The sequence below is a fragment of the Pteropus medius genome, unplaced genomic scaffold, assembly GCF_902729225.1.
Source record: "Pteropus medius unplaced genomic scaffold, Ma_sr-lr_union100, whole genome shotgun sequence".
NCBI lineage: Eukaryota > Metazoa > Chordata > Mammalia > Chiroptera > Pteropodidae > Pteropus > Pteropus medius.
In genome coordinates, this window is record NW_024342539.1 from 1,056,245 (window position 1) to 1,082,441 (window position 26,197).

The 26,197-nt window shown below is 35.4% G+C and overlaps 1 protein-coding gene and 1 non-coding gene across 5 annotated transcripts in view; both read left to right on the forward strand.

Moving 5' to 3' along the window:
- The first annotated feature begins 2,647 nt into the window (after window positions 1-2,647).
- Window positions 2,648-2,729, forward strand: TRNAS-AGA (transfer RNA serine (anticodon AGA)). The gene has a single exon. It is a non-coding gene; the product is annotated as a tRNA-Ser (tRNA).
- A 127-nt stretch (window positions 2,730-2,856) lies between these two features.
- Window positions 2,857-26,197, forward strand: part of CFAP418 (cilia and flagella associated protein 418) — a 28,665-nt gene continuing 5,324 nt past the window's right edge. Inside the window, exons 1-6 of one of the 4 annotated variants that reach the window (XM_039866353.1) lie at window positions 3,167-3,346; window positions 7,656-7,743; window positions 10,524-10,588; window positions 11,124-11,189; window positions 17,374-17,469; window positions 22,271-25,419. In XM_039866353.1, coding sequence (XP_039722287.1) covers window positions 3,192-3,346; window positions 7,656-7,743; window positions 10,524-10,588; window positions 11,124-11,189; window positions 17,374-17,469; window positions 22,271-22,424 — 624 coding nt within the window. In that variant the 5' untranslated portion in view covers window positions 3,167-3,191 and the 3' untranslated portion in view covers window positions 22,425-25,419. Of the gene's footprint in view, window positions 3,347-7,655; window positions 7,744-10,523; window positions 10,589-11,123; window positions 11,190-17,373; window positions 17,470-22,270; window positions 25,420-26,197 lie in introns of those variants that run through there. The other 3 variants (XR_005653636.1, XM_039866354.1, XM_039866355.1) reach the window with 3 other exon arrangements.

Sequence of the window (26,197 nt, forward strand, 5' to 3'; positions counted from 1 at the left end):
TAGTGGTGCTGGCAATTCTGATATACCAAAGAGAAGTGGTAAAGTGCTTCTTTTAAGCGAAAATGTGAAAGTTCTCAACTTAAGGCATTTTATTATCTCACAAAATCACAAGAAGGTTGAGTACAATAAGATATTTTGAGAGAGACCACATTCATATAACTTTTATTACAGTATATTGTTATAATTATTATTATAACTAATTTATTATTAGTTGCTATTGTTAATCTCTTGCTGTGCCTAATTTATAAATTAAACTTTATCATAGGTATGTATACATAGGAAAACACATAGTATAAATAGGGTTCAGTACTATCCGCGGTTTTGGGCACCAAATGGGGGTCTTGGAATGTATCCCCACAGACAAGAGGGGATTACTGTAATATGGTTTTTTAAGAATTATCTTATAATATGATTTTCATGAATGCAGAATCTTCCAAAGTCATGTATACATATCATGTACATACACTTCCACTGTTTAATAAGAGTCCACCAAAACACATCCGGTATCACTCCTGACATCTGGAGATTTTTTCATAGTTCACTATCTTTTTACAGTGCACCTATGTGATATATGGCATCTCTCCTTGTAGATGCAGATTTTTCTCTTTCTAAGGCACAGCAGAAAGACAACACTGCTAAAGTCAGGAGACCCGATGGAGAGCTGAATGAGCTATAAATGAAATTCTAAAAACACCAACCTCTGGATGGTCTATCTAAGCTTTTTATTAAAATGAAGGAAACAAGCTCCCATTTTTTTCTAATATTCTTACAAACAAAACACACAACTAGAAACTTTTCCTCTTTCATCTTTTCACAGTCCTTTATGCAAATCTACATGCTAATAGATTCTTTCAACTACAGTTGACCCTTGAACAACATGGGTTTGAACTCAACAGGCCCACTTAAGCAGGGATGCAGAGGGCCGACTGTTTGCATTAACCTACCTACACCATTTTATATTGGGAGACTTGAGTATGCATTGATTTGGGTATCTGTGGGTGGTTCTGGAACCAATCCCCTGCAGCTACCAAAAGACAACTAAGTTTTGGAAGAGTGAAAGATAGAGAATTTTCAACTGCACAGAGGGTCCGTACCCTTAAACTCCCATGTTGTTCAGCAGTCAACTATACTGGTATATACCACCGTATCTTTTCTAGAGAAAAATCAAATCATTAATTTAAGCCTGTTAAACTGGATGGCAACTATGCATTACTCCCCCTGGAACCATGTTGCAAAGGCAACTTCAGTATCAAGTGGCTTATTCCTGTCTTTCCGCTGGAGGAAAATTCCAAATACAATTACGCTGCAAGGCAACTTGACAAAAACTCCTCTCTCGCCCCTCCCTCCAAAAAACCTTCAAAAAATTGAGTGGGAAATTATACAATATGCCAGGATTCTAATCGCTAAAACAAAGCTGCAGGGAGAAAAACCAAAGCAGCCCTACAGATAAGGAGAGTGTTGCCTTGCTGGGAATATTCAAGGTTGATCTGATGGTAGGTAATATTAAGTGGTGTGCTGGTAAATGTTTCATAAGCAGCTCTTACAGAGAAAAAGCCATTATTTTGCAGCATTTGCAAATTCCCAGTTGAAGCTTTCCCCCGCCAAAGGCTGATTTTAAACTACCCAAGTGACATCACTAAATGAGAAATTAAGAAGAGATTCACAATAGCAACCCATTGTATAGTATTTCAGATACAATAGATGTAAATAATCTCGGCAGCATAAATTATAGTAAAATGTAGTGAAATAACTAGACCATGATGGTTATTGAGTGTTAGTTTGTTCTATATAGTTAATTTTTAATAATCGTTGCATTTACAACTGGCTCCCAAAATTCGTGAAAATTTAAAGGTAGGCACTAATGAGCAGGTACCATTCGCTCCAGCACGCCACTGTAGTGTGCTCTTCAAGGACATTAAAGATATTTTGAACAAAAACAAACCAAATAAATGAATTTACTAAGTCATCTGGATTGAACTATCTCCAGTTTCCTAGGGTGCCTACATCTTTGCTACCCCACTTTAAAAACACTCAAAGTTCAGGTTACATCGTGCATAGTATTTATAGGACTATCATTAAATGACAATTTCTTACATTTGTATCACGCATTACACATTTCGAAGTAGTGCTTTTATGGAACATTGGGACAGTCTGACTTTGCACAGTGAATTTTAATCTGTGGGTACTAGCATTCTAGTGCCTAGCAGGTAAAAGAGCCCTGTGAGCTGTTCTTTTAAGAGCTAAGCCAGGGAATGGAGCTGGGAGAAACACAAGGACGCCCAAAGTCTGCTCAGCAACCCCACGGTTCCAGATTCCCTCCTGAAAATAGCCCCATTACTGCCGCAAGCACGTGTACAGTAGTTCTGAGTTTTCCTCCCTCTCTCCTGTTTCTGACTCTAACTTTAGAGATTTGATTAGAACTCAGTTTTTTCTGATGGAAAAAGAAAAATAGGTTGGACACTATATGCTCTAAAACTATTTTGCATAATAATTTATGCAAAGAGCTAAAATTATTAGCGCCATAATATTCAAAAATTCTCTTATCTGACAAAATAGCTTTACAATGTTTTTCTCCCCATCTAAACATGTTACTATAGACACTTTTGCATAGACTATAGAGATTTCACTGCCAAAATTTACATCAACAGTAGTCGTGGCCGAGTGGTTAAGGCGATGGACTAGAAATCCATTGGGGTCTCCCCGCGCAGGTTCGAATCCTGCCGACTACGGGACGGTACTGTTTTGCTAATGTTTTCGTTTCCAAGAGTTCTCTATTTTCTTACACATTATTCGAGGAATTTTAAACAGCTGAACTACAAAAGGACCCTCAATGAAGCCAGAAAAGGAGTGGCTGAGGGAAGTAGGAAGTCGTGTGATTGTAATTACAATCTGGCCCCAGGAGGGGGAGATGGGACTGAAACGTGCCAAACCTGGAAGGAAAGGAGAGCGTCGCGATATGGCGCAAGAAGGGACATCTCCGATCTTCGGCCCTGCGAGGAGCGCTGCGCCGCCAGCGCTCGCGGACTCATAGCGTCCTTTTGCGCGAACGCATGAGAACCCAGGCCTCGCGGACACCACGGTCGCCTCGGGATAGCGCGCGCCTGCGCAGGGTTAGGCGCGGCTCCGGGCGCGCGCGGCGGGTCCTCGCGTTGCCCTTGGAAACCGGGGAGAGAAAAACGTAACGATTCAAGATGGCGGAGGACCTGGACGAGCTCTTGGATGAGGTCGAGTCCAAGTTTTGCAGACCAGACCCACTGAGCCTGAGCATGATCGAGCGGCCCAGAGGCTGCGGCGGCGGCATCCTCAGCAACGACCGGAACCGAGCGAAGGCGAAAGATAATCTCAGGTTAACGGGCGGGAGGGGTGGGCTGTCTGGTAAAGCCTGCTCCAAGCCCTAAAACCGCCCCTCCGCCCGCGACCTCCAGCTCTTCTCGCTGGTTGGACCCAGATCCTCAATTCCCCATACCCCGGCCTTGGCCGTGCACACCTCAACTCCGGGTCCACAAGGATTGTGGCCTCTTACTCAGGCCCGACTCCGCCTCCGGGCAAGTCCCAGAGAGCTGGCCCCGCCTTTGAGAGCCCACGGCCTCTACCAGACAGAGCCCAGGGGGTCCTGAAGGAGGTAAGGAGAGAGGGTGCCGCGTAGGCGCCCTCTTCTGAGCCATGAGAGCGGTTCTAGTACCCCTGTAAGGTGTCGGCACAGAGAACCTCAACCTCTGACCCCATTCTCGAATTAGAGTTATAGTTGGACCAATTGTTGGAGAAAACGATTCCGTTCTAGTTGTCATTAGCTGATTTTTGTTTATCTTTAGCTCAGAGAATTTGGGGAAATTTCTTAAGTCTTTTGGGTTTTGATCCGAAAAATTACCTTTCGAATTTGTCTGTTTTTTCTTCTGTGTAATCATTAAATAGTAGAATTTACTTCTTCGACTTGTTTACCCCCTCAATCCCAAAAACAAACAAAATTTTTCTGTCAGAATAAGAATTGTCCTTCAAAGTGACCTGCAATAATTGTTGCTACTATCAGTTGGAGACGCTTGTGGAATTACACAGAGGCAGCTTTGGAACAACCCAAGAAAGGCATTCTTGTTAATTTATGACTGCATCTGTGGTTTTTGTTTTGATGTGCATATGTGATTTCCCAGAAGTATTACTCAACTTCGTTTGTTACTCAATTTAGGAGACTTGCCTCTAATGACATATATTTGTTTACAAAAATTCACCCTCGGAAGATAAATACATTGAAAGGATTCTGAAGTTCAGAAACAGAAGTTCTAAAAGTTAATTGAGTGCTGGGCAGCATTCTAAAAAATAAATGTAGAGCCAACTGACTACTTTGAGTGGGCTGACGCTCCTTTGATTGGATGTGTATGCAAATATCACTCATTAATTTGTATATTATCTTACATGCTGGCTGGCCTTAGGTACTCATTCCCAGCACATCTATCATCCCTATCCCACAGCAATGTTACTTTGTAGTTTCTTTTATTGTTTTTATTCTTTACTTTACGGAATAGGGACAGATTATCAAAGAGTCTTCCAGACCTTGTTCATTTTAGGAGAACTAGCATACAGAGGGTAGGATCAGGCAGCTTAAAATAGAAAGGGCTGCTAATGTGGATCCTCTCCAAGCACAGATCCTTTTATGCCTCTTTCACGGGCCTGTTATTGTACTACTAAAATCCATCCATAATGCTTCTAGCACCCCATCCTACCTTACTACATCAGATTTTTCAGTAATACATTTATATAAGCTGTAGCAAACCAAGATTGTTGTCATGTGTTAAAACTTTTCATTTAGCAGTGTAGTTGCAAAGGTAAATTAATGCAAAAAAAAAAAAATCCAGCAACAAAGGCCCTAAACCTAGTACTAAATACAGTTCCTATCTGGTATATAATGTCAAACATTAAAATTTTGTCCTGAAGCAAAATTGATATTTAAAAGCTAGGAACCAATTTATGTTATGAATTCATTAGCAGGAGACTACCTGCCAATTGTATAGCGATGTAGTCTGTGTCTTTTCCTTATAAGACTTAAAATACCAAAATTGTCTCTTAAAATGATAGCTCTGCAATGATAAAATAAATGGCCATGCTACATCTGGATACCAGGAACAACCACTAATGTAAGTGGTCAAAACGTGCAAATTTTTGAAGTGTTCAAAATGATAAAGAGAAATATATGATTGGTTTTAAAAAAGAGGTTGAACTGCGATAGTAATAAAGTGGTTCAGGATGATACAGATAGTTCTATTTACAGGTAGTTTCATAACCTCCTAGATAATAGCTATGAAAATAGCCAACGTTTATCAAGTCCTTTCTATATGCTAATGCTTTATGTATATTACATTTAATTTCCACAACCCAATGAGGTGAATACTGTTATCCCCATTTTCATTAACCAAACCAAGACTAAGAAATAAGAGTTACTTTCCCAAAGTCCTATTTCCAGTTCTATCAGGACATTGTAGATCTAGATTTAAGTTTTCCTATGTACCTTTCACTTTTAATTGTGGGTTTCAGTTATACCTTTTGAATTATAAAATATACCTTTTATTTTTCACAGAAATTATATCTTAAATCAAAATTTGATTTAAGAAGAAAAAAGGCAAAGGTATAGAGAGAATAAATAAATGTTTATTAACCTTTGATTAAGATTATTATAGCATCAGAAGACAAAAAAATACAAAAAAATGTATTACACTGTTCTTTAAAATTTGTATGAGTTCTCAATGAAATGATGTCTTTTTTTTTTTTCCATTTCTGTAGCAAAGCATAGGCAAGTGTATTTGTGTGATCTTACAGCAGACCAGAATCTTATGTAAACGGACAGTTTGGATCCCTAATAGTACTGATTAGGTTGGTAAAGTTTGAATGCATCTGATTCTTGAAATTGTGAAATTGCATGAGAGAGCAGAACGCAAAGAGTATATCATAAACACCAAAGAAGGAGAGAATTTCAAGAGGACATCCTACAACCTGTTGTCATGAAAGAAATTGAAGGAATTGGTACCCAACAATGTCAGATGCTTCTGAAAGATTAAAAAGGATTGGTTGGGACTGAGAAAGGCCATTGAGTGTACTGATTTGGGCAGTAGTGACCTCTAAGAGAAGAGCTTCTCTTTAGTTGAGGGATGTAAAGGCCAGAGATAGAATATTGCACCTGGAAGTTTTAAATGGTTGTCTAGATCTGTTTTTTTACAGATAACATGTTTTAGGTTCAGAGAGATTAGAACATTTAAAGTAGGTCAGTAGTTCTCAGCCAATGATACTTTTACCACTCGAGGCATTTGGCAATGTCTTGACATTTTTGATTGCCACAACTGGGGAAGGGTCTGATACTGGCATCTAATAGGTGGATGTCAGGGACACTGTAAAACATCCTACAATGCACAACAGCCACCACTATCTCCCCTCCTCCCCCCACACACACCCCAAAGAATCATCTGACCCTAAATGTCAGTAGTTCCAAGGTTGAGAAACCCTCATCCAGGTCACCAGCTGATGCTAAATCCAGATATTTGTAAAGAAATAGAAACAGTGAATACAGACTGCTCTTCATTCGTAAGAGAAGGTGGCAGCTTCAGGAGGGTTTTTTTGAGGGTTTCTTTGAAGAGCAGAGTCTTAAGCATACTTAAAGGCAAGTGAAGAGGCCAGTACAGAGCAGAAAACATTAAGGATAAAAGTTAGGGAACAACTAAAGAGGCAAAGCAGGGAAGCAGATGGAATCAGGCATTCACTAGATTTCACTAGGAGTCTAGATTTTCTTGCATCGGAGTAATTGTCTTACTTCAAGTAATAACAAAGGGCTACAGTTCTGATGTTAAGAGTTTTTCAGATTAATACATTTCTAAATTTGGAGTTTGACTAAAACACCTGTCTTAAAATAATATAATGGTCCAGTGAAGTTATAAAATTGATGTACAGCATCTATAAACATATAAATTCTAAAGAGAGTTAATCTTGTTTAGTGCTAAGTATACGGACTTCCCTAGATTGAATTCCAAGCCTCTCCCATTATTTATTACGACCTTGAGTGAGTTTCTGAATCTCTCAGTTTCTGTTTCTTCATCTATATAGAAGTATTCAGTAAATGTTAGCTATTAAATAGAAGTTCCATGCAATAACAGTTTGTATCTATAATTCTGCTTTACCCGCAGAAGGGAGAAATGTAGTTGAAATATTCTATCAAACGAATATTGCTTTTTTTGTATTGATCATTTGATTATATAACCTTTGGCTTCTCTAGTAAGATTTGGTTATTTTATTTACAAAGAAACCCTTAGGAAAAAAATAAGAAAGACTGATTAAAATTATCTTTAAAATTCTCAGGTTCTGCTAAAATTGTACATATTTTGTATTCTTTAAATAAATGGTTGATGTTAGAAAAGTACATGCCCAGCTTTCTCTTGAATAGAACATATAGCTTTAAATGTCTTATGTTACGTATAAGATAGTAAAGTACATATGTGAATTCATAACTGATAAAAACTACATTTTTGTTTCAACAAGCTTAGGCTATGTCTATAGAAGGAAAAAATTAATTAACATCACATTTATCCTTCTGTTATCAACTCTAATAATGGACTTTATTTAGACAATACTCTTCGGATACTGGCTATCTCCTCTTAAGCTTCAGCTGTTTTGTTTTTCAGATCAGCAGAAACATTTAAAAAAGAAGATGATCTTGACAGTCTTATTAATGAAATATTTGAAGAGCCCAACTTTGATAAAAAACCCTTTGTAAGTCAAGTATTATAAATATGCAGTAATATTTCATTATTTCAAGACATGTTTAGAATAGTATGAAAATTTATAGACTCTACAAGCATCTGTAGTCCTTTGCATTCTGAGAAATACAGTCATCTTAGTAAATTATTCCACTTAGAGTTGTAGAAAAACTGTTAGAAATTCTTAGTGTGTGTTTTGCTGTTCATTTCTCAGCAGGAATGCAAAATTAGAAAGGCTGTTAGAAGTTAACTCATAGTTGAAGTTCATTACCTATATTTATTTGTAGGCTCTATGAATACTTTCCTAAAAGATTAAAAACAGCTTTTATTATGGGAGTGTCCTTAGCATCTCAGATACAGTACCATTGCTATTATCCTATGAACCATGAGTAAATTGTTAATATTTTAATTTTTTAAATACTTATGTATCTACATCAACTCTATGAAAAGCTCATATAATAGCCACCTATATATTTAGCATTCATACTGAACATATAAATGTTTTGCCATATTTGCTTCTCTGGATTTTTTTTAAAGAAATAAAATTTATAGTTTAAGAACTCTCCAAATCCTACTCTACTGCCTTTCTTCCTGGAGGTAACTACTATTCTTTCTATCCATACTTTTATACTTTTGTTACATATATATGTAACCATAAACAATTTTCATTAATATATAATAGCCCATTATGGCACTCTACCACAATTTATTTATCTTCTCCCCTGGCAATGGACATTTAGATTATGTCCAGTTGACGAAGTATTGTTGCTCTTACCAGTAATACTTCATCAGCTATCTTTACATGTCTTCTTTTACTCACGTGCAAGTTTCTCTAGGATGTATAAACCTTGAAGAGGAATTGCTGTGTTATAAAGTGTTCTCATTTTCAGCTTTTCTACCCATTGCCAGTGTTTTCCAAAGTGCTGTATCATTTATATTCTTCACTAGTAGTGTATGAGAATTTTTATTCTTTAATTTTTACCATTTGGGTGGCTGCAAAATATATTTGTTAGACTTAAAAGAGACCAAATGGAAGGCTAAATTACAAGGACCACAAAGAAAAAAAAAATCTAAGAAATAAATAAAATACTTTTTAAAAGGTAGAGAAAGTTAAAGCAAGACAGTAGACTGAAAATCCCTGGGCAGTGGTGGTGTTAAGGAAATGGATATGGACCACTTATATTTTTTGTCATACAGATAAAAAATAAAATGACTAGTATAGATCTTAAGATCTTTATCTGTCTGAATTTAACATTTTCAATTCACTGAGGTAAATTAATAAGCCGATGGCTCAGGTTATTAACATGTCAACACAATAGCAATGGTGTTGGATACTCTGCAAACAAGGATGCATCATGAATGCTGAACAGCAATGCTAATTTAATTAATAGTAGGGGGGGAACTACATGATATTCTTGTGATTCATTGATCATCTGAGCAATTCATTTATTAAGTCCTATAAGGTGGGTATCTGTATATGAGGCACTATCTCTTTAATTCAAGGCTTTCCAAAGGATATAATTCTCAAGCTTGGCTTTAAGATATGCAAATTTGAAATAGAAATAACTTAAAATCATGAAGAAATAAAATTTTATTTACTTTTATGTGCTCCCTTTTTAAGTTATACCCAGTTTTCAGGCCTTCAGGGGAGAAAGCAACTCTATAAATAAACTTCTGAAGGAGAGCAGGACTATGTAAAACATGGATTGGATGAGGAAAAGAGGTGTCTGTGAATGGCCGGTCCATACCCACCTTGTCCTCAGAGGCCAGATCATGCTCCTGAGAGTACTGCTCCTTCTCCTATTGCTTGCCCACTCTGTTGAGTTTCTGAACTGCTCTCAGACCCACACAAGAAAGCTCAGAAACAATAATAAATGTTACAGTATGCCAGCCTCAAGTCATAAGTGTGAGCCTGGATGGTACATGAAACATGTTCTGAAAAATAGAAAGAGACTCATGCACATAATTATTTTACAGACATGTACCCAAAATCTTTCCAGTTCTGCTTAACATCAAATGAAAGAGTTAAGGGAAATGGTAAAATGAAATATCTTTGCCTCCATTAAATTTCTTCACCTACTAGGTAAAATGAAAGCATGTCCCTGCATAGTTTAAATTGCCTTTTCTCCATCTCACTTCCTCTCCTTGGCGGTGGTCCTAGTATGTCGGTTGGTTTATGTTGTTTGGTACCATATACCAGTTAACACTTAATAAATGCCTACTAATGATGATGATGTTATGTAACCATATAGGAACTACTGTATGGTTGTGACTAGGTAGCTCTACATTTTCCTTGAATGCCTATTGGTTGATACTGTTCCATCTGATCAAAATTAATATTCCTGAAATTACCCAGGAGTTTGGTTAGTTTATTTTTAGTTCAGGTGAGTACCATTCACAGACTTTAAAAATGAGTCTGAGGTTTTTTCCTCCTCATTTGAATTTTTCCAGGATGAAGTTTTAAATAGAAGGTCCTTCCTTTTAAATCATTGGAAGTCTAGTATTAACTGAAGAGTTATAAAGTGACTCTAAATCTTAGCATGCTAATAATAGCAGTATATCAATTTCCTAGACTAAAAGTTAGCAGAGTAATTTGTAAATTCCTCAGAGAGGTCTACTTCCCTTTTGCCTTTAAAAGGTTTTGATCGTTGTTTTTATTTCAGAAACTTTAAAATGATACAGAATTTTTAGGTCATTTAAAAAATATTCTTGTTATAAAATAAAGAATATTAGTTTTCATGTTACGATTATCAGAGTTACTCTTAGTCTTTTATTGTTTTGTTTTCTTAACAGAAATTAAAATCTAAATCTTCAGGTAACACATCTGTCAGAGCTTCCATTCAAGGCCTTGGTAAAAGGTAAGTTGAGATTGCTTTGGTAAATTATACACACTAGTGAGCAAACACTATAAGCATAGTCTAGTAGATTTTATTACCATTTAAACAACAGTGACATTGAACAACAAAGCACTGGTTGGCTTTCAGGAGAAAGACCAATAGCAATATCTTCAATTTTCTTATGGTCTGTGACCTCTTAATGTAAAAGAACTTGAGTGGGAGATTATTGCTATTGTAAATAATTTTCTGCCATGTGGGGAAAAAAAATTGTGAACAGTTTCTCAAATTAATGTTCTGTTACATTCTTTAGTATATACTTTGTCCCTTACATTATTTGGCAAACATTTTCTGTGACTCATTTTAACTCCTCGAGTATTCCTAAATGTACAGGTTATATCCAATAAAGCAGTGATCCCTGAATAAATACCTCTTTAAAGTAGTGGCTTACTCAGGAAAATTTGATTACAAGACTATAGAGTCAATGAAGCCAAATTAACTTCCCATATTTCTTGTTGTAATTATATTTTTCTCCCATCTGTTTGTTGCACGTGTCTAGTTGCAGCCCAGTGTACCTCGGTGGCAGCACTGCTCCATGTGGGATTGGAACAACTACTTCACAGAGGTAGGATGTCTTCTTAGGTTCTTCCAAATTGATACTCTGTTGTTAAAACATAATTCTTATCATTTTGGCATTAATCTGTTTCATATGAGAGGAATATTTTATTAGCGAATCCAAGAACACTTTACAGAGATGTTTGTTATTCTTGGGCGATAGCTATTGAAAGCTGTGATGTTGGCTTTGTCATTCATTGTGTTGATGTCCTTTTCTAAGCCCCACATGAAGTGCCTGGATTACTCCAGCCCCAGCTTGATTTCCACAGGACATCAGGAGAGTAAGCTTCTGCTTTGCCTTGTTTTCCTTCCAAGCAGGGGAAACCAGTGTCTAACACAGGTAAAGCAATGTGGCCATACAGCTACATGATGTGTTACACACTGACTGGCTGAACAGTCAGCATGATAAGCTGCAGGTCTGCTGTACCCAAAAAGTTCTCAAGCATAGTCGCTTGATTTTATTCCCTATCCTCCCTTCTTTATCTCTTCTCCACTCCTTCTTATACTCACTGTCTTACTCAGTTCCTCTTTCAGGGCAGTCTTTATGGTCCTGATGCCGCATACCCCAAGCCCATATTGGCCTCATACTCCTAGCATATTACATTATCATTGTCATAATATGGGGAGACAGGTTGGTTTTAAGCAAACCTATTATCCTGATACTTTTTTGTTCTATCTTTATAGAGGCTTGCTTACTAAGGTTATTATATTTTTGTCATTATTTCTAAAACACTTCATTTTCTGTTAATTTTTTAAGAAAGAAAAGACATATATATGACTGCATGTTAGCAGTTAGTCTACATTCAGGAAGGATAGCTGTTATATTGAATAATAGAAGTAGGATCTAAAATGACTTTGTTGGAGAATTGTGATGGTGCTGGCCTAGATCCTAGGAAGCCTGGAAAGGACTGTAGGATCAAAGGGAAATTGGGGAGTGTAGGAAGCCTGTACCAAGAACATCAAGCAGCAGGCAGGCTAATAATGGCAGTCTACTTGAGTGCTACCTGCTGTGTGGGTTGTAAAAACTGATAGTGCTTGAATCATCATGCACTGAGGACTGTCTATACAAAAAATTAGAGGTACAAAGTGCTTTTAGAGAAGAATATAGTCTCGTTGCTATCCTGACTTATCTGAGTCAACTTAGTGGGACGGTATTAATCATTTTCATTTCTAAGCAAATGATTGTATTTCAGCAACAGAAATCCTATATTCTACTACTACTTTTCCATTTTATCATGTATCAGTGTTTACTTACAGGTGTCTTCTGACTTTAAAAATGGTCTTTAAGACAATACATTTTGTTTTATTTCCAAATAGTAAATATTTCATTAAGATTTTCTTTTATATAGTATTTTTTACATGTACTTTGATTTAGTTCTAGCATAGAAAGGGCCTGTTCCACATGGAATTCCAGTAGACAAAAAAATGGCCTGTTTTTTAGGATGAGGATCCTATCACATAATATTGATCCATGAGAATACCAAAATCCTTCAGACCCCATTTCTACCTCTGCACAGATCTTTTTTTCTCACCCATTATGAAGATACCGGTCATCAACCACCCGTTTTGTGGTCGTCATTTGCCCATGGAAAGATAAGCACATACCTGTTCATGTGCATGTGAAAGATTTTATATATGAAGTACTTTATACTGTCCAGAGAACTTTTTTACCTGCTACATGGGGGTAGCAGATAGAGCAAGAATTTTTAACCCTATTTTATAAATGAGGAAATTGAAGCAGTAGTGTTCAATTCATCAAACACATATTAATTAACCACCTGCTTGAAAGGCTGTAGGTTTTGAGTGAACACATTGTTGTGAACAATTAAATGGACATTTCTCTGCCCTCCACGAGCTTTCAGTCTAGATGAGGAGAGAGACTTTAAACAGATAATTCCACAAATAAATATTTAATTTCCACAAAATATGTAATGTAGAGCACAAATAATTGGCACCTCAGCCAATATGAAGCATTAGAGAATGCTTCCCCTAAGCAAATAACGTTTAATAAGACTACAATATGAAAAATGAGTAGGAGTTAAGCCAGAAGAGGGGACTGTTGGAGTCAGAAGGCATGCCGTATTAGATGATCCCAGAACTAGGAAGGAGTGTGGGAGGAACGGAGAACAGCTGGGTGAACTGGAGCATAGTGAGTGGGGGAAAGAATGGCTCTGGATGGGTCCAGAAAGGTGGTGGAGGGACATTTGGTTTGGGGTCCTGTAGTCCTCTGGAGGATCTTAGATGTATGTCATATATTGAGGAGGAGCCATTGGTGGTTTGTTTGTTTGTTTTTAGCAGATGGGAATGAGCTAATCATATTTGTTTCTAAAGAAAGTCATTTTGACTGCTGAATGGAAAGTGGATTAGAAGGTGGGGTAGCAAGACAAGAGAGGACCCAGGGAGTCCAGTTAGCAGGCAGTAGTTACAGTGGTCCAGGAAAGAGATAACGATGGTAGCCGTGATCTGAATGTCAGTGGCATAGGGAAAAGATGTCACATTTGAGCTGTTTACAGTCTAGAATTGATGAAATTCAGTGAATTAAATGGCTGTGGGAAGTAAGAGAGGACGGCGTCAAAAATGACTCCCAAGTAATGTGCCTTGCCCAAGGTCACATATATTATTATTACAAAGCAAGGACTCAAATGTGAAACTTGGTTCCTGTTCCATTATGCTTTCTAATATACCCATTTGCAGAAGGCCATGTAACGTATGCAAGAGGGGAGAACCTTCGTTGGTTTTACTAATGTAGCTGCTGTAATTTTCCAGCTGTCCAGACATCAAGACTCACTAGTCTACTGTGTAGATCTGATAGGATTTAACTGAGAACAATAGGGTCTGGGCTGGATTGTGGGCATTCTACCATAAACATCTTTAAAATAGTAAAGATTCTACTTAAAAGCTGGACAAAAAGACAGAGCTGTTGGTGACACCTTTACATTCTATTCCTTTCACATTTTAGAGAAAAAAAAGTGACAATTTATGTTTCATTGGAATCATGACTTTTAGATATGCTGTATACATATGTAGTTTTGGAAGAGAGAGGTTTTTAAGCCCTGAAAATAAGCACTGATTTAGGGCATAAAGGAAATTGAGTCTGTTCCGCCTATTCTCCATGTGCTTTATTTGTTTGATTTCTGAGTGGATTTCTGATTTGGGAGTAATGCTGAATGATTTTAGAGTATAAAGATTCAAGCCTTTTACCCAACTGGTGGAAAGGAGAAAGAGTAGCAGGAAGCATGGTGGCATTTATAAGGTATAGATAAAACCAAGGTGTTATTTTCAAGCCAAATCGAATTTTACTCTCCTAATTATTTTTTAAACTACTTGTAAGACTGGATTATTCCATAGACTGGTACTCATTATGATCTAACAGTGAATCGTAGCAGAAGAATGATTTCTTAGCTGCAAGTTAGTTTTATTTTTCTCAAAGGACAGTATTTGTAGGAAAATGTGGTAGTGTGAATAGATTTGAATAAACTACTAAATTTTAAATTAAATTAAAAAGCTGTATTTAACATTATGGTTGAGATTTTACACATACAAAATGTCAGGAAATTCAAAATTATAGTTCCCACAACAGCAATAATTCAGCCAAATTGCACATATGTATTAAGGCATTAAAGTTAACACTCTGTGCAATCATGTAATAAACTACATATGCATAAGAAAGCAAGTTATGGCAGCTTTGGGAACCATCATTTTGCATTTCCTGACTTGTACATTCAAAATCCAAATTCAAATGTATATGAATATAATTGTGTTGAATTTCCATATGTACAAATAAAATCATAAATTGCTAACAGTTTGAAAGAAAATATGGAATTGCTTATGAGTTTTTAAATGTTTAATTATTGTTATAATTAATAATAATTTTAGAAATAGAAAGCATTCTCAAAGAAACCTCTAGGCAAAAAAAAAAAAAAAATTATAATTTTTAAGTTACCATATCTGAATTTTAAAGGACATAAGTGGAAAAAATTTAATGACAGGTTTTATTTTATTGTTTTTAATTAGAGAAGGATTATATCCGTATCGAAAAAAAATAAAAACAAACTTGAAAAATGTATAAAAGGAAAAATAATCTTCCTTCCCTTCTATTTCCACCATTCCTGAGACAACCACTATGGGCTGCATAGTATATAACCTTGCACAGTTTTCTTCTTGTTACTACCTCATAAACATCTATATAGGAATTGGGGGGGAGGGTTACAAAAATAGAATCATACTACATATACTACTGTGCACCTTGCTTTGGACATCCCTTTAGGTCAGTGGATAAATTAATTCTTGTTATCAGCTGCCTAATATTCCATGGTGTAAATATACTGCATGTTATTCAGTCTTCCCTTTTGGTAGATATCCAAGTAGTATCTTGTTTTTTGCTGCTTCAGCAGTACTGCAGTAGAAATTCTTGAAATACATGCTTATATTAGTGCTTTATTGATATGCAATAGCTCCCCCAAAATGAGATTGCTAGTGTAACAGCTAGGGATAATTTTAACTTTAAAATAATGCCAAGATTTTTCCCCAAAGGTTATAGCAATTCACATACTCACCAGAAAAGTCTGAATGTGCTAATTTTTGCTAACTTAAATGGTTAAAAATTTTGTTTTGTGGTTGCTTTAATTTTTAATTATTTATGTTATCTTTTATGTTTTAACAAACACTGTGTGTCAGGCACTGTTAAAAGCACCAATATTAACTCATTAGGTCCTCAAAATTATTCTGTGAGATGTGTATTGTTAGTATCCCTATTTTACGTATAGGGAAACTGAGTTGTGAGTTGCAGAGAAGTTGAGTTACTTGACCACAGTTACACAGATAGTAAATAGTGGAATCGGTAGTTGAACCTAGGCAATCTGTATTCAGAGTCTCTACTCTTTAATTATTTTTCTATAATACTTGTATTAGTGAGATTGAATATATTTTTGAGTTTTTCTTTATTTGTTATTAGTAAGCAGTCTTTATATAATTGTTTGACCAAGTGTTGAAGATGTTTTCTTCTACTCTATTATTAGACTTTTCACTTTGTTTTTTCATCTTAAAAACTCTTATTTCCTTTTAATTTTTAGATGATCAAATGTATCTATATTGATTTTGGTTTTTAAATACTTTCAAGAAACATGGAGGTTTCTATAAAATAATCACAATTATTAAATTGTTTGCAGCAGCAATTCATAATTATCGCCATATATTATTATTTTATTCCTAAAGTTACTTTATAGTAAATGAGTTTTGAGAATTCCTTGGCATTTCAAGTTCTCGGATATTTATTAAGTACCTATTATGTGGTAAGCATAATTCTAACAGTTCTGCCCTCTTTCCTGTATCATCAGCATTTTGCTGTTCACTATTTTGCTGTCAACATACAAGCATGCTTTTTTCCCCTCCCTTTTTAAACAAAACCTTCTCTTAACCCTACTTCTTTTACCTACTACCACTCCCATTTAAACAACTCAGATATACCTTCTCAGAGAGGCCTGTGCAGACTGCTCTATATAGAATTGCATACCACTCACTCCTAGTATTCCTGATTTTACTCTGCTCATTATTTCATTTGAAGCACTTTTCACCTTCTGACATTGTGATGAGTATTGTTTATTTTTTTTCTCATTCGAATCTAAGCTACATGAGGACAGAATCTCACTAGCACATAGTAGGCTTTCAGTAAATATATTTTAAGTGAGTAAATGAATGCATTAATGCCAAATAGTGGGGAAGCAAAAAACAAATAAGATATTATCCCAGCACTTAAGTAGCTTATGGGAGAGACAGATTCATTTCAATATAATGTGGCAAATTCTGTGGTAGAGACATCCTTGAAAATTTCAATAGGAAGGGAAGCAACTTAAAGAAGTTAGCTTAAGTGACGTTCTCCCTCAGGCACAATTTGAAAACCATTGAACTGCACATCCATTTTTGTTGCTGTTATATCTGTATAATATACATGTGTGCACATATGTATCAGTATGTAAAATCTTAGTAAAATAGGTTTCTGCAGAAATTTAACCTGATATATAACCTGATATATAATCAGTCCTTTAGTATAAAAATTTATAATCAGATTAATCTTTACTTTTCTCTTGTTTACACAGTAATCTGTAATATGTGGTATATCCTATGAATAAATCACCATATTTTTATATTTAAACATACCAATAATCTTTAATGTACTGTTCTTTTTCTCTGAACAGAGCATGTGACCATCTGCGTTGTACAGCATGTGATTTCTGGGTAGTAAGCTACGATGACTACATGTGGGACAAAACATGCGATTATCTGTTTTTCAGGTATGTTTCTAGACAATTTCACTCTAAGAAATGTATCAAGTACAACTTTATAGTTCTTATTTTGCTATGGTGTATCTTGGTGAACTTGGCCAGATTTTGTGGCCTCTACCTCTTCAATACTTTTCTCATCCATCTCTTTTCTATCTGTCTGCTGTCAGCCTAGATAAGGACATGTTACTTCTGGGAAGCAGTACAGAAACAGCCTCCTCACTGATTTTTTTGCTTACTGTCTGTTCTTTCAGACCACCCTTTCCTTGATGAGAATTAAAGCATAACTATGAGGATGCTATTCTCCTGCCCAAAACCTTTCTGCTTACAGATTCATGTCCAAATTCCTTAGTATGGCATTCAAGACCCTCTGCAATCCAGCTCCTATCTATCTGTCATCCAGCTTTGTCATTCCACAATACACTTTTCACCTTCACAAGATTTTACCTACATCAGATTACTCAATAGTCCCATTCCCTGTGACTTTGTACGGCTCTCTACCTCCTGGGACACCTTCCCATCATTTTATCTACCTAAACCCTACCTATCCTTCAGGGTACAATACATTACACATCTTCCATGATTCCTTCACCATTCTCAACTTAGAAGTAAATTCATTCTTTTCTATTTGTCCACAACACTTCATACTTATTACAGCACTCAGTGTAGTATAAGATTGAAAATTGGTATATATGTCTGCCTCCTTCCTTGTGGTCAGGATATTTTTGCAGTTTGTACATTCTTATACACTTATTGAATACCTAATGTTTTTAAGATGTTGTAAGTTATAAAAATATACTTATAAACTATGCACTCACATTTTTAAATAAAAATTTAGAGCTAACTATTAATTACACATATCTCATACATTTTTGGCTCCCCAAACCTGTGCCTAGACAAAGACTATATTTTCAGATACAAGCAATCAGAATATATTATAGCACTCTCAGTAGTATAAAAAAAAAGGGTGAGTCTTTATACCCCTTCTGGGAGCCATTCTTGTGTAAATCCCTAGAAGTCTCCTCTATTTAATAGTTTTTAAACTTTTTCACATCAAGAACCACTTTGAAAATCTTATTGAAAACTCTGAATCTTCTTCACACACATGTTCCAAAATTGAAAGTACAAATACATGGAAAAATTACAATTTAAGAGGTTTCACAGTCCCCAATTCAAATGAAGCATAATGTTGTCCCAAAATCCCAGGTCAGGTTAGCTTACTTTGATCCTATAGTTGGAAAAGTTAACTTTTAATTTCAGGTCTCTTTTGCCTTTTCAGGCTTTTCTAAATCCTCTGCTAGATACTGTCTGAAGGTTAATCTAATGAGTGATTAATAATTTCCATATGTCACCAAGGTAAACCATCAATTTAATATAAAACTAGTATAGGATAATAGAATGCATGTAATATCAAAATAGGCAAGCCACAGGCACTAAGTAAATGTATTGGTGATTTAGTTAGTATTTGAGGAACTTGCAGTATCTCAGAGTTATTAAGAATATTGATTGGTTTACTCTAGATCTGTGATATCCTGATTTAAAAAAATACATACTTTTAGGCACTCAATTTTTATCAAGCTGCCCACTTGGACTTTCTACCAAGGATACTTTACTCTGCCACTTTACTTAAAAAAATCACTTCTGTTAGTTCGCTAAAAATATTTGTAAAAAATACATACTTTTAGATTAAATAGTGAGAACTAGAAAATGTATTATACTATTAAAAATAAATAACAATATGTTATTTTTCTACAATATAATAAATAATATTTTTTAAAAGGAAATAATAAGTAGTTATTTTTATCAGTAGAAAATATATTGTCTTAGCCTTTAAGATACTTAGGAATATTTGAGATTTGAACTAATGAAAGAAAATGCTGTCACCATCATCAGGAAATAAATCATTGATATATTTTTTATTTTATAGAGTTTATTAGCATTTCTTTATCAAACAGACATTATCAGCACCTAGTCTGTGTCATTCCTAGTTAACTGGGCTCACAAAATGAATAGGACCCAGTTTCAACTCTCAAGTAATGCAGTTTTGAGAAGATGTGATATCAGGTAATAGATGTGACAGAGGAGATAGGTTAAAAGAGGAATGTCACAGGACCTTGAAGTATCAGAGAAAGCCTCAGAGTCTTAAAGAATAATTAGGGGTTTGCCTAGCAAACAATATGGACACTGGTATTCTTTTAGGAGGTATTTTTAAAAACACAGGTGAAATCCATGGCATGTTTGGGGACTTACAACTAGTCTGGACTATGGAAAATGTTGGATAGGGCAAGAGATGGCAAGAGGTGAGTGAAGTAGAAGAGAGAGATCAAAAAGAGCAGAGCTAGGAAAGCAATACTGAGGAATTTCGGCTTAATTTTTTCTGCAGTGTGGATAACCACTACAGGCTTTTAATCAAGAGAGAGATCCAAATAGAGACGAATTTTTTAAAGAAAACTAACTACTGTATGAGAACCAGGCCAGTGTAGAATCATGGGGATTATTGAAGGATGTTATGATAATCCACTGGGAAAGAATAAAGATCTGAATTATGGCAGTAGATGAAGAGTAGGTGTATTTGAGTGATATTTTAGAGGTAGTCCTAGCTGTGAAAGGTGAGAGACAAACATCATCTAGGATGAGTCCTAGGTTTCTGTCTTGGTTTATGTAGATGGGCAATGATACTGTCCATTGATAAAGGTAATTTATGAACAGATTTGAAAGAAGAGGCTATAAGTTCATTTATGGGAGCTATTGAAACTGCGGCTCTGAAGTTCTGGAAGGAAATGTAATCTGTAACGTAGTTGTTGAAACCATGAGATTGGATGGTATGACCCAGGAAGGCAACGTGGAAGCATGTCAGTGAATGCAGAAATAAGGGTCATTTAGTTAAGATAGGTGCTTTGATGTTTACATTGTCAGGAGTAGTAGAGACATATGAAGGGTGAGGGGGGATGTGAATAACAAGGTCCTGGAGGCTCTGGGGCCTGGAGTGCTGATGGAAAGTGAGCTTCAGCTAAGAAGAGGAGGTTCACCCTCTGTGATGGAGTGGAAGGAGGTAAGATACTGATGTGTTCATGGGAAAAGCTAGGAGATGGAAGCCTTTTCACATCTGATGCCCTGGCTTTATGTTTGAGGATGTGGTCTGCTGAAAGTAAAGAAGTGGAAGGTAAATGAAACAAACACTTGAGGAGGATAGGGAAAAATCACTGAGGGAAACCAGAAATAGGTGGTGACTGAAAGAAAGTTAAAAGGTTTACAGAGTGCCATCGAATGCCCGGCGGAACATGGGGAGTCATTTATTTTTAATTGTTATCAATCTGCTCATTAGTTACCGTGAAACAGCATGCTATTGTTTGTTTTATTGTCCTTATTTTATAAATGAGGGAAATAAGTGTATCCTAGTTTTGAGAAGTTCTAGGACTTTCTAAAGAAGCATAATCTATACTTGACCATCCTGCTATAATATAGCTAAATTAAATGTTTTATTAAATCATTTTCTTTATGAGAAGTAATGAAATTATTTTTCTTTCTAAGCTTTTAAGATATGTGCTTCTTTAGAAGCATTTGAAATGTATTAATTAGTTCCCTGGCTGTTCATAATTCCTACTCCTGAAATCTCTAATTAAAGATTCAATTAGCTATCAGATGTTAAACTTGTCGAAATATATTGCAGATTGAATAAAGACTGTTTTTACTTCATTTAAACATTTAGTTTTCATTAAACACATTTAGTTTTGTGGAGTTTTTGTCTATCTGATAAAATTTCGATGATTTCTTTCCCAAGCTCACCGTAACCTTAACTAAGTCACTTAGGTGGTTAATGTCTTGTTTTCTTGAAATCAGACAGTAGGCCTAGAAAATCTCTCAGGTTTTGTTAGGTACTAAACCTAAATTGTGCCTGGATTTCGTACAGTACAGTACTGAATCTGGTGCCCATTGTCCACCAGAGGGCACTTTGTAGCCTGCCTTCTATTGCAGTGACATAAAAAGCAAAGATAAGACTATATCTCTCTGTAAAATGTTTATACTGTACTTCATTGTTTTCCTTTGCTTTTCTTCATAATTTCATTTTGAATTTTTTCATTTTTCTTCTGCCACAGAATAGTCATATAAATTCAGCACAGAGATTATGAAAATCATAACTGACTTTCAATTACTTAAACTTTAACTTCTTTAGTCTTTTTTTATAACTGCATCGAGTTAGATGGTTATCATATTTTATGACAGTCCTGCCCATTGATTCAATTATTTTAACATTATTGTCATTTAATGTAGGATAGGCATTTATTTTCTTGCTGATACTATAAGTAAATAAACATATTGAAACAAATGAAAAATACATCAATTCAATACATAAAAATAACAGGCACCTTTTCTCTATTCATGAAAAATTTCTATAGTTAACCCATTAGAAACCCGTTATTTTTATACCTCTTGTATGCCCTGCATTGGCCATAGTGCAGACTTTTAGAGTATGGAATAGTGAGTATCTGAGGTAAGAGATGAACCACCAGTTTTTCCACTCTATTCTCATATCATGCCATCTCTGATAAGACAAATCAATAATTCTTCAGCCTTTTAGGTCATTATGTTCTGAACAGGCCTAGACAATTGCTCTTAAAAAGTACTGGATACTGAGGAAATCTCATCAGAAAGAATACAGAAGCATATCTTCTACTGTTTGTATGAGGGGACCAAACGTTTGTTTAGTGTTTAAGTGTTAAAAAGATAGGAAAATAAAGCAATTAGAACTTTTTCCAAGTCATTAAGCTCTAAACAAAGCCACTATTCTAAAACATTCATATTTTACTAATAGGAACAACATGCCAGAATTCCACAAATTAAAAACAAAGTTGGTGAAGAAGAAAGGAACACGAGCATATGCCTGCCAGTGTAGCTGGAGAACTATTGAAGAACTGACTGACCTTCAGACTGATCATCAACTACGTTGGGTTTGCGGCAAACATTAAGAATGCAGACTTTTCACATTCAGACAGATGCATCCATGAGAGTAGTCTCCATTAATCATAATATTTAGGAAAAGGTACATAGCAGTATCATGACCTTTGGAAAAAGACAGCAAATTTCATTTCATGACTATACCAATTTTTGAAGACCAAATGGACCTGAGAAGATAACGCGCTTTAACATTTTGGAATTATTCCTTTTTGATATATAGACATTTCCCTTTGTAAGGTAACAAGTTATCCAGATTCATCTTTACCAGCGCATCTCCTGTTGATTAGAAGTTTGAGTATGATGTTTCATAGAAACATATAGCCATTCGTTAGCAACTGCAGTATTACTGACTGCTAATATACTTTACATAAGCATTCTTCATTTATAGCTTTTAAAGGGGATAAACCTGGCCAGTCAAAGAGGTCTTTGAGGGGTGTATACATCACCTCCTCCAGTCAGAGCTGTTGTTGCCAAATATCATAATTTAAACATGGTAGAAACCATATAAGCAGTGACTAACTGAAGAGTTTTCAGGAGTATAGGTATATTGCAAATGACAACACTGCCTGTATCTGGTCTTACCTCACCACCTTAAAGCGATATTATGTACAATAATGATAAATACATATTGCAAGTTTTAGCTTATTTCTGCTTTTGTTCATTTAGATATCAAAAGTTACCCAGTTTGCAATTTTAGCAAATATTCATTTATATATAAAAAATTTTTGATGCACCTAAAATCACAAGGAATAATCCTAATACAGATAGGTAATTATTAGATGTTCCAGTACTTTCTGGCCTTTTAAGACCTAAAACTCCAGTCAAGTATCATGAACAACAAGTAAGATATTTTCTCAGGCAGCCTATTGATTTTTCTGGTAGGATCAGATCAATATATTATATGAGTGCATGAAAAAAGAAATAAAGCAAAGCTGAGCCAACCTGTTGAGCTCCTTGACATCACTGAGACTTGAGAAGCCCTATAATAACAGCACATTCAGGAAATCAGTTACTTCAACATTACCAGCTCACAGCCACCATCGAGAGATTCTGGGTTCTTTTCCAACTGCCAAAAGCTCTTCACCGTATGTGTCTAGTATGTAGTTCAGATGTATGACATAAGGCATGCTGAAAAGGAGTAATCGAAGCAAAGTTAAGATCTGCTTAGTCTCTTGCTGAATTCATTGCATCCACCCTACTTAAGCAGAGAAAAAAAACCTGGTCATTAAAATCCTTTTCCTAGCCATGACACATTTGCACATATGTAAAACTGACTTTGGTAAGTCTGGCATTGCAACAGAACAAATCTCCTAGTGGCAGATGCTCACATTTTTTGTATTAAGAATATGTTTACAGATTTTATCTTTCAATAAAAATGTTTTAGCCCCTAAAATTTTATCTCAGTGTAGTTGTATCCAGAAACATAGGTGGATTTGGATTAAAGTCACCTATTACAAAAAGTAGTACAGCAACAAGATCCACACATTCAGAACGCCGTGGAACTTGGCACATTAGTCATAATGGTGATGTTTTCTTTTTATTCTAGTAAATTTACTAAATCATTAACTTGAAAAAATTTTTTTTTTCATTCATCATAGCTACCTAAAACTTGGATACATTGCCAATGTTTGGCATTCCATAACAGTAATTATAATAATTCCCCAATGTCAGAATGTTTGTATGAGTTCACATTTTTGTTGGCAATTTACTTTATAAGCTTTCTAATATTGTACAATTTTTAATCTAAAATATAGAATAAATATCATGTTTATATCCAAATGGATTATTATCAGTTATAATTTAAGCCAAAATGCAACTATTTTAGTATTAGTGCAGAAGAAAAGCTGTTTCTAATAAACTATAATTTTAAAGTATAAAATCTAAAATTTTCAAGATGTTTTATCTATTTGTTTTTAACATTTATAATAATTTTCTGCTTTTAGCACTACCTGTTTTTTGCCAAGCTAGATAACTGCTTTATTTGAACTGTATTATACTTTCCAACCCTTATCCTACTTAGAAATGAATAACTAATAGCTTTACTCTGTATTTAGTTACTTTTATTGTATAGTAAAATATTCATATTGGGATTAATTTGAAATATTTTTTATAATTTATTTTAAAATATCAACAGAAGTTTCCAACCATCTAGTTGAATAGAGAATTTACTTATTTACATTGGGGTGGAGAAGCATGTCATAAGTTTGCGTGTGTGTGCACGCAGTGTGTGTGTACATGCATGTGTAGCACAATGTGGGTATTTAAAGGAGCAGGTCCGAGTGCCAGCAGAACAAGCTATGCTGATCTTGTATGTTGATGTCAGTAAACTTAGCCAAAGTTCTTCTTGGGCCAAAGAAAATGGCATCAGACTATGATTTTAAATTGTTTTCCCTCTTCTTACTGATCCGATATTTAAAAATGTGAACCGAAGAGGTCTTTGTATTCAATAAGTACAGTGCTGCTTAGCAGTAACTTTCAAATGCTGCTTTTTCTCAATTGTTCTGTTTTAACAAAATCTCTATCAGCTAACATACCACCCCTAGTAACCAGCCTTGCATATTATTTAAAATAGTTCTTGAATGGAAGAAAAAATTCAAAATATACAGTCTCTTTAGAGATTTAATATCTTATATGTATTTGGGGTTTTGATGCCATTTTGTGCCCTATTTTAAAAGATTACATGGGATATATAGATATACATGTGGTTAATAAATAAATTTGTTTTCAGACTTTCCCCAAATGCCTTGAGATAATGGGAGACAATATGAAGTGTTACAAAATCAGAGTTGACAGTCACATCCCTTAGGAAGTTACTTAACTTTTTCGGCTTCATTTGCCTCATCTATATGAATAATGGTGACATCTCTTTTTGAGCTTGTTGTAAGATTAAATTATATAACATGAAAAGTGACTAGCATAGTGTTCAGAATATGTGCTTATATATGTTCTTATTTTTCCTTCTGAAAGTAGTGCTGTCTAAAGTAAAATTGTACCATGTTTCTTATAGCAAAGCATTTCGCCACATTTATTTTTTTCGTTCCCTAAACTTCCTTATGAGAAAAGCAGCTATGCTATTGTTTTTATTTTATAACTAGTAAATGTAAACATGGCCAGCTTTATCTTTATATTAAAGTTGAAACTACAACTTTCAAAAACAACAAAACAAAAACTGGTTCACGCTAGCCTTTTCCTGACTGATTTAAACCTAATCAATCATCATCAAGGCATTCTGGGCCTTTTACAGTATCTTTTCAGCTTCTGCCTATGCATCTCTCCTCTTCTAAGCAAACCTAAATGTGTTGGAATGTAGTCATTGTCTTCAGAAGGCATTTACAGGTACTCCAAATACTAGCAAGTGAGGCCTAAGGACTGACTCCTTCTTATCAAGTATCTATTCATCAGAACAATTTTTTATCAGGGAAGTGAAAAGAGACAGATAAGGAAGACTAGAATAGACTGTGGGTCCAGACATCAGTTTTGCTAGAGGTCAATACCAGAAGAGAGACAAGAAAGGTGGACCCATAAAATAGTTTCATTATTATTTATGGATGAGGAAACTGAGGCATGAGGAATTTGCCTAAAGTCACCAGGGTTGTAAATAGCAGAATGGGATTCAAACCTAAATCAACTCAACTCTGCAAGGGAAAGGAGAAGTTGCTTTCTGCAAGATGAGCTAGAGCTGCTCAGTTGAGTAACCCAGGGCTTTCACCCCGTATTCCCCAGTAGAACCCTGGCGGACTAATAAATACACCAGACCGAGAGAATATACAACCCCAGTTTTACC